Consider the following 20,965-nt stretch of genomic DNA (forward strand, 5'->3'; position numbering starts at 1 on the left):
CTTAAGATAAGGCATTTACATAAAGCTCGACTTGTAGCTGCAAAAAGCCACTGCATATGCTCATACATAATTGATGACAAAACCTTAGCTCCAGTCCCATGTAAACACTGCTTTTAATGTGATGATCTAAAAAATCAAAAATTAATTAAGTCTTTTAAAGAGAAAGCATGTAAATAACACTAAGCAGGTTCGATACCACATGCATTTTTCATGGTAAGAACTCCTTGGTAATAACACACTGGAAAAAAAAGGTACAATGACTATGTAGAGATGTACACCTCACCAAACTCATCCCGGGCAATTTTACCTGTTGACGTGAAATAAAGAGCTTTTTGGACATGAGATAAAGTGCTTTTTGGACAGCAGCAGATTTGCTAGACAGCAGCGAGAGTCTTTCAGCAGCAGCCTTAAGGCAAATCACCTGCATGTAAAGACATCTCATCTGCGATTTGAGTCACTGATGTCTATCTGCAAAGGGCAAGGCACCGGTCTATTGAGATGTTCCTGGCGCACTGTATTTTGTTCTTAAGCACACACTATACAGATGGAAGTAAAATTAAATCATCATTTGCAACCGCAAAACTAGAAGAAGGCTTCATCTTGCACAAAGCATTCTGCACCTGATTTAAAACTAAAGGGACATTTCCACCTTATTCTGCAGAATATTTCAGATTCTTCTCAATTCTGCAAGAAGTCACTCCTTAGGACTGTCATTAACCACTTATTCCAGCCAAATGCCAAGGCTGATAGCCCTCCTGGGGACAGGCAATGGAGCAGCTTAACTCAGAGCTGGAGTTCCGGCACACACCATCTCAGGCAGCAACAAGTGAAACGCCCGCCCGCACGCAGGTGGATTCCCTGCTGCAGCTCAGCAGGACGCCAGTCTCAGCAGCACACCGAAGGTTCACTGGGAGCGGGCTCAGAGTGAGCAATGCACCGAAGCAGCGGGGGGAGGTTTCCAGGGCCGCTGGCTGCCTTCTGACTTAAATCACCGAGTTGTCAGCACAGAATTAATTATGCAGCACTTTGCATGTGACTGAAACCCTCAGCTGTGTATTCGGTGTAGGTCAGCAGAAGTTTCACACGCTCTCCAGTGTTAAGTTCAAATTCTTCAGGGCTTACTGAAGTCCTCCTTCCTTATTCCATTTTCAAAGATACACTTCCACTGAGTGATCTAGTGAAGTTCCCCTAATTCTCCAGTGGCTATACTCAATGTAAATGACATTTTCACCTGGCTGTTACCTTCTGCTCTTTCCTTTTCTCCCCTCCTTGCAGCAGGGCTCGGGTTGCTCTCGCAGGACAAGTATTTTCAGCCTGCTTAATAGTTGCCAATGAACTACTACTAACCACTCTGCTCACGGGCAGTGCAACCAAGGGAGCTGATTTCAATACCCACCGTAACCCTAAGTCCATTAGAATACCATACAGAAGGGTTTCAGTGCACTGTGCTCAGGCTTACTGAGTCTAGAAGGAGAAGAGTAAAGACTCAAAACACTCCTACCTGCCAGCTTGTTTTGGCAGAACTCTTACCTAATCCCCACCAGAGACCAATTTATGGTCACATATTTGATTTAATCCATTTCTGTCTGTCCTAACATTTTTTTCTGATATAAACATTTCGGAATTGCTAGCCCAGCATTAAGCCTTAGCAGCTAAACATCTGCCCCAAACACTTAGGGCTGGCATTGCACTGCAGGGTTCTCAGCTCGGTTAAGAGCACACCAAGGTCTGTGCAATTGCCCTGAACACATCACGGGGCAGTTCAGCAGAAAGCAGTGCTTGGGCCAAAACACACTGTTATGCAGCAAGTCAGGAATGCTAAACCTTGAGGACAATTGAGCATCCTGCAGCACAGCAAGCCCCAAATGCTGACTGGAGGGGCTAACCCTGAGCATCCAAAATGTCACGGTCTGAATACACACACAAACAAACGTTATTTATTCACCACTCACAGTTTTTTGCCAGCTGAGATATAGTTTGAAAATTTAAAATCTAGCCTGCTACAAAACTAAGCTTTCCAACATCTCTAGCATTACTAGATTTTCTCCTTAAGCAGTGTTACAGAAAGCAGTCTGGATTTCATATTCACAACCACAAATACTCAAGCAAGGAGCCACAAGTATTTTACGTGCTTAGAAAACCAGACTGGATTATTAAGTAAAAACAACTAGCACAACACATCTCTGATCTCGCAGCAGATCAGCACAGATCATTTCCCTCCTCACAAAAAGCCAGCAGCACTGCTAATGGTTTGCTGCCACATGCTGTGGTGTTCCACACAGATTCAACTGCTTACAAGGGTGGATAGTGATAGGACAAGAGGAAATGGTATTAAACTGAGACAGGGGAGGTTTAGGTTAGATATTAGGAGGAATTTATTCACATAGATCGTGGTGAAGCACTGGAACAGGTTGCTCAAGGAGGCTGTGGATGCCCCATCTCTGGAGGCATTCAAGGCCAGGCTGGATGTGGCTCTGGGCAGCCTGGTCTGGTGGTTGGTGACCCTGCACATAGCAGGGGGTTGAAACTGCGTGATCATTGTGGTCCTTTTCAACCCAGGCCATTCTATGATTCTATGATTCCTCAATTTTAAATAATCACCACAAGCACAGCCCTTTTAATCTTATTTTGTAAGCATTACTCCAAAACCATGAACAGCTTGGCTAAATCCTACGATTGTACTGCGCTCTGCAGCTGGTTTACGTAAGACCTTGTTTTAACCATGCTTCATGAAAACAAGGACAAGGACCACCCCCATGCTGAACGGCATGCAGGTGGAAGGAAGGAATATTTAGGGCAGAAAGCTGCTGGTGGTCTGACTGAGCCATCCTCCCTCCCTGGGGCTCACACCTCAAGCAGCTGCCTATAGGTAACTTCTGCCTCAAACTCAGGTTGGATGCACAGCAACTGGAACATCATTAATGCTCCATCATCCACCAGAAGATTATGCAAACTGTGGAGTAATAAGTTAAATGGGGTCAGGGTTTTTTTTTGTTTGCTTGTTTTTTGTTTTTAAACAAAGTCCTTGGTTTCCACAGAGCATGGATTTCCCATAAGCCTGCTGCTGCAGGGCTGCACTTGTTCTCCATGTAAATCCATCCACACACTTTTAAAACAAAGCAAAACCAAACCTCAAAATCAACACCTCCATGTTTTACTAAACATGACGGTCAGACTAAAATCATTGAATGCCTTTGGACAAACATCAGGCTTCAAAAAGTATAATAAAAACAAGCCACAACAGACAGAGAGAACCACCAGGTCCCAACACAACCTTAGAATCCGAAATGAAGATGGGAAAAAAAGGAACTCCTTCCATCTGCCCCAGAGGACAGTGATAAGTTGTGTGAAGCTCACAGTCCCCTTTCCGAACGCACCGAGGTGACAGGAAATAGCACACATAGCACTGAGACTCTTTAATCATTGACACAGCTGCAAAATACGTAGATTCTTCACAAAGAATTCAGTCTGTGTACTGCACACGGCTGTAGCCTTGAGGAATAGTTCAAGTTAGGCAGTTTTGTAATTAGAAAGAACAGAAGAAATAGAAAAGCGGACAGATGAAGGGGCTTGACAGGCACCACAGATAAGATCAGAGGACAAAAAGCAGGGTTACTGCTCAAGCCCTGGCTCTGTTTAATAAAATAAGCTTAACTGCTTCATTTACAACACGACCCTTCTGTTTCATTGTCAGTATTTGCCAAAACATCAGCCTTGCTCCTTAAAAAGGCTCCGAAACATGCTTGGCTTACACAAGAGGCCACAGGGAACATTACTGAAACAGAAATTCAGCAATCACCAACATAGTCAGCCCTAAGAATGGCCACAGTTCTGGAATACTGTTCTTTCACTGGCACATTCTTCACAAAGCTACAACTTAACAAGCCAGCATAAATCTTAGGCTGTCTCTAAGTGCTTCTTCACCACATTTGGGGAGGCACACGGGGAACCAGATTGGAGAATGGCTCCAGCTGGAAGCAGAACAAAATCACGTTGACTATTTTTCACAGCGTTTTCTTGCCTGAACTTACTTTCTGACTGCCAAAAAACCACACGTTTGTTCTGCCAAAGGGCACAAGGAAACAAGGACAAACGCAATATGGAAAGCAACATCTTCTTTCATTGCAGAAAGCAACATTTGTGGCAGCAGCGAGTCATGCCAGCATCAAGTCTTTCTGTACTGTGGGTTAACAAAGGTGAAGCACTGGCTTTTGCTCTCTCTGTCCTGCCAAGCCAGCTCTTTCTCCAGCTGTGAACTAACTTGTTTGCTGAATGATTCAGTCTTAGGAAACACTTTCTGTTATTTATTTTTTTGGGTAAGATGGTTTTGCAGAACTGAGTTAGACAATAGCACTACGCACGACTGAACTGGCAGATCCCAGGGAGCCTGAGAAAACAAGAGCCCATTCTAAACCAAACCTACTGCCAAAGTAACAGAACCAGTCCTGGAAAATGCCTCAGCTCAAAGGGGCCGATTATTCTCACAGAAAGTTCTCGTAAGGGGAAAAAAACCACCTCCATGTGCACATGTGGGCTTTTCATTTAGCTTTAGATTTCAGAAACACCGTTTCTTCAGGATTTTCTACCCTCCACTCCTTCCTCTTCCTGCTACCAATTCAACCTCCAAATACGAGCAGTGTGAGACACAGTCTGAAATTAAACAATTAATTTACTTCTAATTTAGTGTATTTTAATCACCAAAGGAACTAGTGTGTCAGCCACTGACAGTGGGCTGTAATTATGGCACCTTACTATGCAGATTTAGCTTGTTTGTTTACTGTTACTCATGAACCTGGATGTTCCTGGACAAGCTTTCTTTTGGCTTACAAAGAAAAAAACAGCCGTACAAAAAAGGTGACTGTTTCCTGCAAAAAAGAATAGTTACTACTACACCCAGACCTAAGTCTATAGCCCAGATGGGAGGTCATGACTCCTCTTCAGGCTCAATTTATGCTCCTCGGAGCCTCAGAAATGTTGTTACAGGCACCTAACAGAGCCAACTTCAGCCCCAAAGATTCCTACTCTGGTTACGTGGCGACACTCATTTAAACCCGAGTACTTTTTAAGTGCAACTCTTTCTATAAAGTGTTTGTGGGCATTCCTGGCCTCCAATCAAACATCCTAGGCACTAGGCAGCACTGGACACGTCCATTACGCTGTTTCAGAGATGTACACATTAGTTTTATTACCCTCTAAATGCCTGTCCATATGGCCACTTGGCAAACAAGAGATGCCCAACTATTCCTTCCATACTGTGTTACTCAGGTTTTTGGATACAGGACACAACGCTGCTCAGTTCAGCACCCTTTTGGGCTTTCCTTAGGCTGCCTAGCACTCAATTCTAGAAACGTGCTTGAATTAAGGAAGGAAGGAAAGAAAAATCATGTTAAGAATGGCTGCTCTGCACAATCTTTCCAGCCAGCAGTTCCAACACCAGCACCACTGCTGTTAAAGGCAAAATCCTACAGAACTGCTCAGAGGGCCTCGCAGACTTCCTAACTATGCTATGCGAGCTCTGCACAAGTCACCAACATGTGGACATGGAAAACCTGAGCACAAGGCTCCTGTTGCCACTGCTTGTCCTGTGGACTAACCCTATCATTAAACACAGACACGTGCACATTAAAAGATCCTTAGAAATGCAAAGCAGCGGCTAACACCTCACTCCCAACAAAGCACTACATACAGCAAGGGCAGTCTCATAGCAATCTGCCCTGAGGAGGAGAAGGAAATAGAATTATTCTTGTCCCTTCCCATGCTAAAGATAAGATCTACATCCTGAAATACACAAAAACAGCCCAACAAATAATTCCTGATATTCTGCTGTGCGTCAGCAGTGGCTGGCTATGCGCACATCCAGTCAAAAACCACTGAATGCCTTCTAAAGATCACAGAATCATTATGGTTCAAAAAGACCTCTCAGATCATCTTGTTCAACTGTCAGCCCATCCCCACCGTAACCACAACCCTCAGTGCCACATCTCCACGGTTCTTATTGAACACCTCTACGGATAGTGCCTCCACCATCTCCCTGTGCAGCCTGTGCCAATACCTCTCTAACCTTCCTGAGAAGAAAAGTTTCCTAAAACCCAACCTGAACCTCACAGGCACAACTTGAGGCAATCGCCTCTCATCTCATTGCTGTTATCTGAGAGAAGAGACCAACCCCACTTGTCACAGCCTCCTTTCAGGGAGTTGCAGGGAGCTGTAAGATCTCCCCTGAGCCTCCTCTTCTCCAGACTGTAAAATCCCAGTTCCCTCAGCAGCACCCTGTAAGACTGTAGCTCCAGACCACTCACAGTTTCACTGCCCTTCTCTGGATGCATTGCAGGACCTACATGCCTTTCCTGTAGTTCATGAACAGGCCAGAAAGTACTGACTGAAGGCACAACGACACCTGGCAACACGAGCTGTGGTGAGTAAAGACAGCAGCAGTTTCTCAGCACTTTCAGGTGGTTCAGTAAAGAACCAGGAGTTAGACCCAATGGTCTTTACAGTGCTCTTCCGACTTGGGACATTCAGTGATTGTTTTTGTGCCCAGTGACTTAGCAGAACTCAAAGCCAATACAGTAACAAACAGATACCCCCATCTAACCCACAAAACAGCAAAAGGCTCCATCAGCTCAACACGAGCCATCAGCAGAACCGTCCCAGGGTCGTACCGGCAGGTCCACGCTGACGTCGGTGCCATCCAGCAGAGCCACGCGGCAGGTGATGACCGACCTGGCATCTCCGGCTGCCGGGATGTGGGTCGCAGCCCTCTGGGCTTCACGCAGCCGCTCCCGCTCCGCGTGCCTGCGCATGGAGCGGCGCCCCAGCGTCCGGCGGAAGAAGCTCAGCATCTCGGCTGGGAAACGCGAGAAAAGGCTTAGGTTAGGTTGTCGAATTCAAACTGCTAAAACAGGGTCGGAAATAAAACGGCGCCAGGGATTGAAAATTCCTTGTTGGCTGTGGGAAGCTGGGCTAGATGACTCCGTAAAGGTCCCCTCAAGCGCTTCTAACGAAGCACCAACGGGGCGCCCGAGGAGCCGCGCACCCCGCCGCTCGGGGAGCTCAGGCTTCCAGCGACTGCCGGCGACTCCCGGAGGACGTGCAGCCGTGCAGGGCGCAGCCCGGCGCCGCGCAGCCCGCGGCTGACACCAGACGCCTTCTTAACGAGACGCGGCGCTGCCCTCCGAGCCAGCAGCCTGACCTCGGAGCTCGCAGCGGCGTCGTGCCCGCAGACCAAAGGGTTTTACACAGACTTTATCGCAGAAGCCTCCCCCCGGCCGGGCGGCCGGATGCTCGAGCTCCCACCCGCGGCCATAGCGCCCACCTCCGTACGAGGCCGCTCCCGGCGCTCACCCCGCGGCCCGGCGCCCGCCGCCTCCCCTCGGCGCCGGACCCCTCACCTGGCGGCGGCGTCGCGCCCGGGCCGCGCGGCACGGCGGCTGCACGGGGCGGGCCGGGAGCGGGGGGGCGGGCCCGGCAACATGGCGGAGGAACGCAGGAGGACCTCCGGCGGGAAGGCGCCCGCCGCGCCCGGCCGCGTTGCTCACTCACCTGCGGGCTGCCGGCGGCGGCTCCGGACCGGGGAAGGGACGACGCGGCGACCGCGGCGGGAAGCGACGCGCGGAGGGGACGGACGAGGCCACCGCCCCTTGGCGGGGTGGAGCCGGGGCCGCCCCCGCCCCGAGCCGCCAGGTGGTAGCGGCCGGCGGGGCGCGGCGCTGCGGGGCGGCCCAAGAGGCGCCCGGGGAGGGCGAGAAAGGGGCCGGAGAGTGAAATTACTAAAGCACGTCTTTATTTTGCAATTAAACAATTAAGATTCACAAGTAAACTATATATATATTTTCAAGTCTGTACCCAGACAACTATTTGTCAACTGAAATTAAATATATCCACAAAATATGCATAACAACTTTTTTTTTTTCTTCACATAATAAAATGAGATTTTACTTAAGAGTGAAACAAGACCTGTTACTGTTAACTCGCATATCGATGCTGGGAACTGCTGGTTTTTCGGTAGGACGTCACCGTGTCACTTAATGGCAAGGAATTTCATTTTATCAAACCGAGGACAAACGCCCAATGCCCTTAACGCACACAGCAGCTGCAGTGACAAAAGCTGAATCCTTTTCACTTCGTCCAGTGTTGACCCATTTCAAGTTTCTATCGTTTTCAATCTGTTGCAGCCAACGACTGGGCGTTTTAGCATCCCCCAGCCCACCACGGGCCTTCTATTCTGTCTATAGGCAGAAATCTGCTCAGGGGAACGGACCCTTCTGCCGTGCTAATGGGGCAGCAGGCAGCCTTACAGCTGAAGCTGTCCAGCTCCGCGGTGCCCTATTCACAGCCATCCCTCGTTGGGATGATGACACGGAGATGCTGAGAGCCACAGCTGAAGTGGAAGCTAATTAGCAGAAGGAACTAGCAAAAGATATTGCCACTATCTGATTGTTAATAGTGATCTAGGTCATATTCTTCCCTTTGGATTTACAGAGAGTATGTAGCACCTGTTACAGAAACAAAACAAACAAAGAAAAACAACCCAAACCTTACACAGAGAGCTCTGCCAAACTGACTGGTGAAAATGGGATCACTGGCAGATGACCCAAACCAAACAGACCAACTTCTGAGTACACCAGATGCAAGAAAAAACTGTTTTCTTACCTTACTTTTCCTGTGATGGGTTGTTACTGTGGTGCCCCAACGTACTGTGATCACTGCACTGGACAGTTTATGGTCTACTCTTTGTGGATATACTCTCCTTAGAGAAAACAGCTTAATGTAAACAGTTGAAAGCCTTTCGCTTTTGTCTCAGCTGCCCGGCTCAGGCAGAAGAGGATGACATCATCTTTAAACTTTGTTGTGCATTAATTTTGGTTATCAAAATCCAAAGTAAAACAAACAAACAAAAAGATTTCCAGGCAATTGCTCTAATGTTAAAAACAAGGCTTAGCAGAAACATCTACAGTAAACATAGCTAATCTGCAGCTGAGAGAGATCACAGAGCAGTGTACCAGTACCCTGTATTTCTATTTGCACTTTTTGGAAATGCAAGCTTTTATGTTCTTACAACAGGAAAATCGAAACCTTTAGTTGTTAATAATTTTCTGAAGAGCCCTCAAATATATGAACAATAATGCAGACACGGCTGGAGCAGCTGAAAGCATTTGTATCGGGGTGTAACCCAAATCATCTCTGCACAGAAACCCATTGCGCATCTCTCTCCAAACCCAATTTATTTTTCTCCGATAGTTCAGTCAGTAGTAAGCATGAGATAAAGTGCTACTATTCAAACATCAAAACACTTTGAGAAAAATCATCCTTTAAAACACGTGAGCTTGCTAAATATGAAATACCACCACCAGCAAACTGTCAGCCAGCCCATGAAACCAAACTTCATCTTACAGAATATAGGAATGATGGATATTTTAGTACATTTATTAGGCTACATCGCTTAGAGAAAACAAAGAGGATGTAGTTTTTATTGAAAAAGGTGCGTTTTTTTCTCCTGAAATTCTTACCAACTGAGCTCTCAATGAGCAAATGATGCTCAGGTTATGCACTGCTGCAGTTTGTAGCTGGAGAAGCTCAACAAACTGAAGATGCACACTTGTGGTAGCAGCTAGCACAGAGCTGGAGTGCAGCAGTGATAGAGATAAATGAGATTGGACAAAACATTGCATTAAGAAAAAAAGGACTCTTTTCTCCTTGTAACAGCTTCCCCAATCACCACTAATTACAATCCGTGCAATTTCATGCAAGATCGACATTTAATCAATGAACATCTTTTTATCAGAATTTGATATTTGACCCCAGCACTGAAGATAGCAATGGAAAACAGCTTTTCCAATCTCAAGATAAAAGGTGGGTTCTAAAATTAGCAAACACACCTAGCCTGCTGGGGACTTGCACAGTACAAGACGACCGCAAATGCCATAAGAAGGCACCATTCCTGTCCTGTGTGAAAATCCTAATAAATAAATCTTGAATTTGGACAATACTCCAATTCCTCCCTTTATCCTCAGGGCTGAGGGTCCTTCAGATGGCCTGCAGTAACAGCTCTACAGTCACAACTATACTGTAAGTATGGGACAACCTGCTTTTGCGTGGAGATTTGTGGATGGTGCATCTGTAGAGTATTTTTCACGCTCGTACTAATTCCCTGAGCCACCACCCATTGCCCACACACCTACACAAACAAAGATATCACATAGTTCAGCTCCACAGCACGCCTGGAGGTCTGGCATCACTATGCAGGACCTTCTCTACTTCCCATCTCCCTGGGCAGTACTGCTGGGTCTTGGCCTCCATGGGTACCACAGAGCTTTTCAGAAGCTCTCCAAGGAAAGCTGCCAGGTTCCACAACAAACTCCTCACATACCTTCATCTCCCTACTGCTTTCTCACCCCTTCTCTCTCGGGTGGTGCACCAGGACACAATCAGTTATTCTAGATATATTTTACCTATATGAGATGTAAGCTTTCAAGATTTAACAGAGAAATGCAGAAGAACCTTTAGTTAGCATTAAATGTGGTGTAATAAAACCAGACTGTTATTCAGAAGTAGGAGAGAATAGCTAAAAACAGAAAAACAGTGACTTACTGATTCAGATGTGCACACTGTCACCAAATGCTTTCAAATTCAGGATAAATTTTCAGCATTCTGGTATATCTAAAGCAGCATTTCTCAGAAGGAATTGGCTGACAATCTGTCGGTGATTTACCTGCATGTTATTTCATATTTAGCAAAAGTTAAAAATGCCCCCCAAAACACGCAAAGCCTTCTCAAGAACCTCATATTTTTCTGCTAACAGAAAAACCTTCACATCCACTTTAAACAAGAGATGGTTGTGGTAGTTTTGAATTTGAACTGAAAAGGAAAAAGTCTCGATGTTGTACATTGGCAAAAACTCTCATAATATTGCTCTTATTTACAATGGAAACTTCATTATTTCTTTTTTTTTTTAAGCTGGACCTGTATATCATGGAAGCATTACAAACATACTCTTTCTCCACCCACCCAGTATTTTTTCCTAATCAATTGGTATGAAAATAATTGTTCATCAAGTCCAACAGTCGTAACACCAATCACATCCAGTTCATTTCGTCTGAAAGATACATTCATGTTTTGTACAGCATGAAACATACAAAAACTTCTTCAGAAAGTCTGAATGATGATACAGATCTTCATAACCCAAAGTTAAATATTTAGCTTTTTTTTTTTTTGGCCATATAAAAATATTGTGAAGGCCATTTATACCACAACAAGTACAAACATCTGAGTGAGTGATTTCTGGTGCAGGAAGGCTTCAGCCTTCTCTTTCCCAAGCAGCTTTTGGTTCCCATTCTACTGGCTTTCCAGAAGCCAAAAAGCCATTGATTAACTGATGATCAATTAGCTGAGTTTGCTTTTTTTTTGTTTTGTTTTCTTTTTCCAGTGCAGCTAGTTAATACACAACAGCAGATCAGCTTAAGTCAATGCAGAGGAAGATCGTAAGTTTGTATTCTTGCCTGTATTTGTAATCAGAACAGTAACAACAGTCGACCACGTGTAATTGTGGTATAAATGGGTATTTTGAACTCAAACTGCTTTGGCAGCTTCACATAACAATAATTAAATATGTGACATACCAACACTATTCACGCTGCTATAAACTTAGTTTCTCATTCCCCTCAGGAAAAAATGGGGCAAATGATACTTTTCTTTACAATTTGTGAAAAAAGTGTACTTCAATATAATGGATGAATTATTTTACATTTTAGATATTAAGTGCTGACTTTAAAATAAGCTTCCAGTTAGCTGGCATCTCAGCTAATAATCTCACCATACGAAAGTTAAAGCTTTAAATTTAATACAGAAGATTTTGTTGTTGTTGTTGCAAATGGCTTAAAATGAAACTGAGATTAAAGCTACTTTATCACTCTTTTCCCATTTATCAGATCCAGAGATACTTGGAAGATTCATTTTTCACTGAGGAAAAACATTGATTTAGGCATCAAATCTAGAAATATAAGTAACAGGGCCACAGGCCACCTAGTATTATTTTGTATTCTAAAAATAATTAAAACTATATTTTCCATTTGGCATTGTGGTTCATGTGTAATTACTAAGTTGTAAGCCAGGATTTCACTTAGCCTGAATCCCTTTTCACTTAATATTTCATAGCTGATCTCATTCAGATGTCCACAGAACACCGTATATTATATAATTATTCAATAGTTTAAAACTTTAGTGTAGAAATTTCCATTCCAGCTCTATGCTTTATATAGCTTATAACAAAAATTACTGGATAGACATTTTCAGGAAACCAATAAATTAAGGTTTTTAAATAGAGGACACAGAGTTACGTTGTTGCAGGGCAGTCAAAGAAGTGACTGATTTTGTTTTCTTACAGTATATTACACCGGACACCTTGCTTCTGACTTGGGTTTCTCCTGTATTGGAAAAACATTAAAAACTGGGACCTATGTCTTTAAAGTGAGCTCAGATACTGTATCAGACATTTGTTACAAATCTTATACCTACTTAAATAAGAGGCAACCCATACCAACTGGAACAACTTTGCACAAGCATGACAGAGGGTGACTGGGACCATCACGGAATTAAAGGAGTTGTGGGACAGCATTATAGTGTTTGCCTCCCTTCCCACCCTCCCCAAACAATTAGAAAAATAAAAGGCAGACTGTACGAAAATGGCTTGAAATCAACTATGAGGATTTTAAAAAAATACTTGGTTAGCAAATAATGGAATTAAATCACATCTGATTGTAAGTTCAACTTAATTATCAGTGCTATTAAAGAGTTATGTTCTAATTGAGTAAGACAGCTATTCTCAATAAAAGGATAAAACAAAGTGTCAGCTTCTAATGACCTACTAGCATTTCATAGTAGGCTGCTAGTAAGTTACTAGTCGTAAGGAATAAAGGAATGTGTCAGATTTTTCACGTAAATTACAACACAGCAGCAAACAATGCTCATTCATTAAGTTGGCAGAGGTGCTTTTGCTACTGAGCATAGCACGCAGGTAATTGTATAAGGAAAGAGGGAATGGTATTTCCATGACCCCTTGCAGTAACATACTCCAAGCACCAAGGGCCGTTTTTAAAATCTGAACCCATTAAGATAAACACAACAGGACAAGACCACCCCCACAGAATCATGAGTGCCTTTCACTGGATGTACGCTGTAAGTCTCAAGGCACTTAAGGGGTTAAGACATAATGCATGCACTAGCTCCCATCACGTAATCTTAAGTCACATGAATCAGAATACACCAGTGTATGACACACAAGCTGTGTCAAAGAAATGCTGTTTATTTTTTTTTTAAGTTTTTATTATTATTGTTTTCTTTTTTCTTTTTTTTTCCTTTTTCCTTTTTTTTTTCTTTCTTTTTTTTTTTTTTTTTTAAACAAGATGCTGGTAAGTGGGCATTATGCAGCTACTGCTGGGTTAACACGGACGCCAGCTCTCCTCTAACAACCAGCTGGTCTCTAAGAAGGGTGTAGGACAAAGTGTGCTGCATCAGTAGGCAGTGTGTATCTATCTAGTATCGGCAATATTGCTAATGTTGTAAAAAACAAAACAGTGAGAGTCTGTACATAGTAAATAAACCTAGCACTGGAGAAAGACCATGGCTTAGTGTATTTTTTCGTTTGTTTTTTCATTTTTAAGAGACATGGGTGTAAAACAGAGTGAAATAATTCCAAGCCTTGTTTGTAGCAATTCAACCAGAAGCGCAGTATATGGCACTACAATGAAATCTCGTAGATTACCCTGAACACAATTAGTTCTTTCAGTTTATGGTTTGTTCGGAGCAAAGCACGAAAATAAAGTCTTCAAACAGATGAAGATTAGAAGAGTTTCAGAGACTGATTTTGTTTCAATGTAAAGTGCAACAGTGCTGAAGTTTTCAAAGTCCTTTGTCAATTCTTTGCTGTACTTCACTATCATTTCCTGCAAGCAGTATTATGGCACAAAGAATGCTGCCAGTTCATTATTTAGAGGACAGGGTTCCTCAATTTATATCCTAGGTTTTTTGCTCTTTATTTATGTGGTGATGCTTGTAAAGGTTTAATAAATCCTTCTTCATACACCTTCAGAATAGCTTCACATACAAATCTGTATTGACTCTGAAAAGGAAAGTAGATTCAATTAATTGAAAAGAAACAAATTTAAACCGTAGGTCATTTGAAAGCAGGAAAAGCTTCCAGTATCTCCTATCCTATTTTCTTAACAGGCCAAGAACTTCAAAGTTAGCTTAGGAAACATAGAACAGTGAAAACTGTGTATTAGAACATCTTGTTTCTCAGCAGAACAGTGGAATGAACAGCACTTAGAAATATATACCAGAAGTCACACCCGCCTATCCTGTTCTTACATCATCTCCTATTTAGTTATTTTCTACCCTTCATTTCACTGCTGAAGTTTCACTGACTCAAAGTTTCCACATACTTGAATTTAGAAACTACAGCAAAGCACTTCTTCATGCTTGCACTAATTTTGGCATGTAACTGGCACCTCTCTCTCAGAATGAGGAAAAACACTTTAATGTTTTAGAAAGCCCATACCCAATTTCTCTAACTGCAATATATTCAAGTCTAGCACTGGCATGCATGGAAGACACCTTGTTTTAAATGAATAGTAGTTCCAAAAAAAAACAAACAAAACAACCCCAGTCATTAAATACAGCAAAAAGCATTCCTGCCTTTTCATTTTCAATGCAGTAATTGTTGATTTCAGATCTTAAATGGGCACAACAATAGATCTAACAATGCAATCATTATGTGCTGTATTGTTGCATCTAAATTAAAATACTTAAAGTTAGACATATTCATGTAGAATACACATTTTGCCTCCAGTGCTCCCTAAATGAACCTTTATGAACTCTCTTCATAGAGCATAGAAGAGAACCACGCATAGAGCCACCTTGTGGACTCTGAGGGAATACTTCAGAAAATGCAAAAATCAGGAAAAAACAGCAAAAGAAGTTGTCATAGATAACTCTTACCCCCGCACCTCCCCTCTCTTACTAATAAAGGTCTCTTCCTCTCAAAGTATGCCGTAGAGATGTACAAATTCATAATATAGCCATCACAAAAAGCAAGGGCCATCTTCTATTGTTTCTCATGTTTCCTCACCGTTCTGAATAATTTTTTTTTTTAGTGGAGTATGAATACTAGACAGTGCCATACTACAGATGACTGAGAAATGGAAGTATTTTTCTCAACCTGAATACCCTACAAGGAACACTGAAGTTTCTTCAAATTTAGTTAGAGGAACAGCAACAGGCACGTTTAAATTACTGCAATGACTAACTAGCTTCAGGTAACTGTGGAAGAGATTTGACACTGAACCTAGTGACTTTTTTCCTTCAGAATATTTTCCCTTTAAATATTAAATATAATGAGTAAAAGTATACAACCAATGGTTGAATCAAAAAAAGAATAAAACTAATTGGTCAAAAAAAATGGAATAACTAGAACTCTAAGACTTTCTATGAAAAAGAGCACAGCTGAGTATTTTGACCCTTTTTATGCATTTTTAAAAAATTAAAGCAAACAGCTTTCAGAATGAAGCATCATCTGACTGATACAGGTTAAAAAAAATCTAAATCTGTTCTAACTCCATTCTAAACCTGTTAGAATTCAGAAATAGAATATTCAGGAAGCAGAGCAGTTATCTCAAAAAACAAACAAACATCATCAATCCAGGGGAAATTCTAACATTTTCAAATGCATGAAGACTCTTCCTCAACACAGTACTCACAGGTGTTTGGATCATCATGGCTCTTTGATCTCTCATGGTTCGTACAATGTCTAATGGATAAACAGGCTGATTGCACTCAATGAGACACATTGCCGTCTCCATAGTGATAAGAACTCCTGTCCGTCCAATCCCAGCACTGTCAAATAAAAGAAAAAACCCTAATAAAAAAAGTGTTTGGAATGTAGCTCACATTAAAGAGCGGTATGGTCCTTCCTCCTTAAGGATTCTCATGACTGATCTGTATGATCCCATACTATGAGGACAAGGGTTAGACGAGCCACCTGTCACTGGAAGCTTCCATCCTGCTTGAGAAGAGCGAAAATTAGCGTGGAACTGTCAGTACTGTGAAGAGGAACTTGAACCCAGCCATGAACAATTTACAAACATTTATTCAAGTCCATATTTACAACTGAGTAGAAATCCTTAAAAACTGAATATTTAACCGTGAACATCAATGGTTTGTTTCAAATTCAAATTTTTCACAACCAAGAAATTTGTGCTGCAGTTTTAAAGTAGAAAGCCAATGTTCTCTTGTATTTGAGTACAAGACCAAATCCATATTTTCAAACATCACCATTAACTCAGATTGTACAGCTATCGTTTCATGCTTTTAAATAACTTAGTTTACATAAACTCTCTGTTTGAAGCTTAATTGTTCAGATTTTGAAGCATAACTTCAAATTAAATCTGGCCGAGTTAGTACTTTAATCTTTGTCCAGAAGGTGGCATCAAAGCTACTGTGTGTTTCAGTGATGTCATGAACATTTCAGGACAAGATGTAAAGGTACCAGTTACATAAAATTCAGTGGCATTTTACATCTCTAGAACTTACACACGTGAAATTTATATGTAGAATGTTACATTAAATGCAAACAAGAACAGTATCTGTCAGAACCCTAATGATTCATTTTACCTCAAAAGATTCAGAGAATGGCAACAGCAATGATGGAAAGTATAATACAGTTTCCATATGATACATATCAGGTAAGCTATGACTTGTTAGCTTGGTGAAAGAAACCACTGACTGATGGAGTGGAACACTGTGACATAGCAGAAGGCAAGAAAATCGCGAATGGCAGGAACAGGGTGGGGGGGCTCACCATCTCTTCCAGAATAAGAATTGGAAACCGTTCAGCTAAACTATAAGGAACCTTGTTAAAATAAAAATCAAAAGAAAAATGAAGGTGTAGGTGCAAATTTGCAGAACCTTTTGCCAAAGGACAGGAACACAGGAATTCAAGAGCTCAGAAAGAAAAACAGGAATGCATTTGGAGAAGAAAGGCACTGGGGTTGTTACAGACAAACCTAACAGGTACTGGAACTTGAATATGAAGTGATTTGTAAGCTGGGCAAGTAAGAGGCCACAAGCACCATAAAGCCTTGTTCTGCTTGTATTTTCCCTGAAGCATCTGCTTATGATCACTTATAAGAACAGAATACATTCAGCCTTATTTGAATAACAACAGTTCTTCCTTAAGTACATTCTTTGCTATACTATTTCCTTTAAAGACAAGTGAAAAAGGTGCCCTAAAAATAAAACTGATGAATGCTTATAGATAATCTTAATTTAACTTCAAAGTGACTCAACTTCATACTGCCCTGCAATGATAAAACAGGAAAAAACACTGATTTAGCATGAAGTTACGGATTTGTAAACAGGATAAAGATTAAAGTGTCATTTCGACAGCTCTGTGTTCAGACTGCCATGTATTACAAAATGTTTAACTACTCTGAGTTGACTTACATTTCATATGAGTAGTACTGAAGTAAATGTAATCTCAAATTACATTCAAATTCAATGTAACAGAAACTTCAGCTTTTTGTTGCTTTACATTATCTTGAAAACTATTTCGTAAGAAAAGCACACATTAAATTTGATAGAAATCTGAATAACTTACTTTAATTCACAACAAAAGTGACTTGTTGCAAGAAAAAAACCTGTTATCCTAATGTATTAATCATAACAACATGTAGCCTAAAACATCTGCAGACTTGAGAGTGTTATTTCACTGCATTTACTTTCCATACTGTCTGCTATGGATATTTGTACAGCTATTCCGGACCTTTGCACAGTAGTTATCAAAAGTTTCATAAGTGTATTTCACTATCTCCTTGAATTTATTATGTAAACTATTAGCATAAGCATTTAAATTAAACAGACAAGACCTCCATACAGATTCATGAATGTAGATACCCCAACTTCTGCTTATTAAAAATCATTACGATTTTGATAAAAATTGCTTAATATAAAAGTTGAGTTCTCCTGTCACCCGCAAAGCACATTATAGTTACACTTCTATTTGAACAACAAAGCAAAGAAAAACTATTTGACAATAAACAATTTCAACTGTGTGATCAAGTGAAGTTGAAAAGAAAAAAGTGAGGAGTACCTGCAGTGAACAACAACAGGTTCTTCTCTGCCAGCCCGCTTCTTTCTCACGAGGCACACAAAATCTAGGAAATCACTGGAATCATCAGGAACCCCGTGGTCAGGCCATGCTATGTACTGAATTTGGGTCAGCTGGCGGCTTTCCTCTTTCTATCAGAAGCATAGGATTTAAGGTTAGTTCAGATTTCACGGAAAGAAAAAAAGAGGTACATTTAACATTAACTTGCACCTGTAATAAAAGTAGCTTCTGGAAGCTATCAATCTCTATAAGTGTTAATTACTACTCATCCTGGATTTTATAATTACATTTTTTAATTAAAAACAAAAAAGCAAGTAAAAAAAAAAAGCCACTCCATCTAACAGGAAAACAGTTTAAGGGTACAAATGCTCTAAGCACCAGATGTATAAGCAAGTAGCCAAATCTTTAGCATCTTTCTGTTGAGTTAGTTTCACTATGGTTCTATCAAATGACAGAACAGGGGTGCAGAGGGGAAAGACTGGACTTCCAAACCTTTGTTCAGACTATGTGAACACCAGTATGGTTTTGGATTTATCTGCACCTCTAATTTTATTTAGCATACTCCACAAGACGCAAGAGGTTTTCCACTCTCTCCCACGTCCCCCTGCTCTAATGTCACCAACATTTATCACATGCCTCTGCTTAATGGAGAGGGCAGGACGCACAGAGTAAAAGCATCATTTCAAATAATAGAAGCTACCATACACCAAATTACTTTTCAGCATGGAATCATTTGCAGAGATGCCACTATTGATAATAAATGAGCAATTGTCTCAACAGCACCCAGGAACAAAAAGTTAACTGAAAACTGAATAAAAGGCAGTTCTTTAAACCTGGCATCTCATCTGGAAACCCAAGCAGTGAGAAATGAGTACCTGAACTAAATTCCAGAAAAAGATTTCCAAAAATTTCTGAGACCAAAATGATAGCTGGTGAAGTTCTGGAAGCTATACATCCCCTGAAACTAATGCTATGCCTGTTCTGTCTAGAAAGTCCCAGTTTACATCTCAATGCTGATATCAATTAATGAATCTCAGCAGTCTCTAAGCCAGAGTTAAGAACTATTTACCACTAAAAAGGCTGATTTTCAGCAGTGATACTGAAATACTGCTAGTATCTGATGCTTTGAAAATGTCAAGGGAATAGCACATTTCTCAACTTCTTTAATTACTGTTTTTATTTGGTCAGGCCATGTAAGACACGAGTAATAGTCTTCATGAGAAATGATTTAATCACATTATTTAATCTGACTCAGACCAATTAATACCATTATGGAAATCGAATCCTTGTAATATTTTGCTAAAGGTTTGTTATTATATAGCAGAACTTATTCACAGTAAGTACATGGCAATAAGATTAGTTTTCTAAAGGTTATTAGAAATAACGAATTCTATTTATGCATATATGACATCAAATGTAAAATGTCTAATTAGATAGTTTTTTCTAGTCTGTGAGGATTTCATAGATTTATACTTAAAAATATACATTATGACTTTACCTCCAGATTAGTCAATGTCATTTCTCGAAAGACGTAAGCAGGATTTCCTTCCTCTGAATGGCAGGTAATCTGGAAATTCCCATACGATGAGCTTCCTGATGGCTCTGGCCAGTATTGATGGCATTTAACCTAAAGCCAACATATGTTTAAAGATGTCTGTGTTTAAATCCAGATTATTTTCATTCCTGCTAATTCCTTATGCCACTGCTCAGTAAAAAATATTTTAACAATTTTGTCACTACTATTGATTTACTTACCAAATAGACTACACTATTTAACTATTGCATATAAAATAAGTTATTGTGGAGATCTCCTGCTGCTTCTCTTTAGGACATATGAACCAGCTATTGACCTTAGTGTAATTGTGGATGAATGCCTTTCCCTTTCATTACAACTTTTTTTAATGCATCAATAACTTCTCATGTTAACACTTGAGGGACACAGATGCTGCTTTATAAATATTTCTGACCTCTAGAAACCTCATACAATCTCACAGTCTTCTCAAAACACATTTATATGGGAAAAGAACATATGAAAAAAGAAAGTAAGTAACAAAAATGTTGCTGCAGTAATTAGGGGGATGCGGACTTCAAAGATTTTTGGAAAAAAACCTCTAAATGTGAATAAAAAGTTCAAAACCGAAGATTTTTAGATAAATCGCTTAACTGCTGAACTCAAGAGGTCATTTCAGCTCAAGTGTACTTTTGTTTTTCCAACCCACCTGGCGATTCTTTAAGAGCAGCCAGATTTGCAGACTTCCTGCTCCACTGAGACATCCCGGCATGCAGTGGGATAGTGATGTCAGAAGCCTCATGATCAGCTTTAGAGCAGGGAGTCTGCCTATGGGTATAAGACAGATAAGTCCTTTTATTTCATTATTTAGCAGCTCTCCGAAGAGCTCCACAAATGTCATTATTGAGGGAGTGGGGAAACCTCAGAGAACTGCTAATGCAAGTCTGTTCTTAGCAGATCTGCAAAGAAAATTCAAATTAAAAGGGCACTTGTACTGAAATTCCCTCTAATCATGTTCATTTGGGAGGAGGCAGCACCGTGCTAACACGGAGTTGTTGAAAAATGACTCAAAAACACTGCAATTCCCATCCAATTACTTTAATTGCATTTAGAGGCCTGATCTCCCAGCAAATACATGGCTATTAATAAGTTAGGATATATACCGACAACTGAACTACAGTCTGAGCTGATCAGAACACCCATCACTTTCCATAAATCCACCTTCAAAAGAAATGCTAAAAAGAAATTCCACTAAACTATTACTCTAGCCTGTCAATTTCTGTCCACACACAACC

At 41.2% G+C, this 20,965-nt stretch overlaps 2 protein-coding genes across 19 annotated transcripts in view; both read right to left on the reverse strand.

Moving 5' to 3' along the window:
- Positions 1-7,702, reverse strand: part of EPB41L5 (erythrocyte membrane protein band 4.1 like 5) — a 79,226-nt gene extending 71,524 nt beyond the window's left edge. For 10 of the 12 annotated variants that reach the window (XR_016468174.1, XR_016468180.1, XR_016468179.1 and 7 more), the window contains exons 1-2: positions 7,543-7,702; positions 6,663-6,847 (exon numbers count right to left, since the gene is read on the reverse strand). Coding sequence is in view for 1 of the 12 variants with exons in the window: in XM_090143707.1 (XP_089999833.1) it covers positions 6,663-6,842 (180 nt within the window). In the remaining 11 variants the exon portion in view is untranslated. Of the gene's footprint in view, positions 1-6,662; positions 6,848-7,315; positions 7,451-7,542 lie in introns of those variants that run through there. The other 2 variants (XR_016468177.1, XR_016468176.1) reach the window with 2 other exon arrangements.
- A 5,651-nt stretch (positions 7,703-13,353) lies between these two features.
- Positions 13,354-20,965, reverse strand: part of PTPN4 (protein tyrosine phosphatase non-receptor type 4) — a 95,346-nt gene continuing 87,734 nt past the window's right edge. For 6 of the 7 annotated variants that reach the window (XM_031590605.2, XM_090143704.1, XM_090143705.1 and 3 more), the window contains 4 exons: positions 19,659-19,787; positions 18,143-18,291; positions 15,753-15,888; positions 13,354-14,116 (listed from right to left, as the gene is read on the reverse strand). In XM_031590605.2, the coding sequence (XP_031446465.1) occupies positions 14,030-14,116; positions 15,753-15,888; positions 18,143-18,291; positions 19,659-19,787 (501 nt within the window). In that variant the 3' untranslated portion in view covers positions 13,354-14,029. Of the gene's footprint in view, positions 14,117-15,752; positions 15,889-18,142; positions 18,292-19,658; positions 19,788-20,379; positions 20,499-20,965 lie in introns of those variants that run through there. The other variant, XR_004166546.2, reaches the window with a different exon arrangement.

This window comes from Phasianus colchicus, chromosome 7, assembly GCF_987193195.1.
Source record: "Phasianus colchicus chromosome 7, bPhaCol1.hap1.1, whole genome shotgun sequence".
NCBI classification, from domain to species: Eukaryota; Metazoa; Chordata; class Aves; order Galliformes; family Phasianidae; genus Phasianus; species Phasianus colchicus.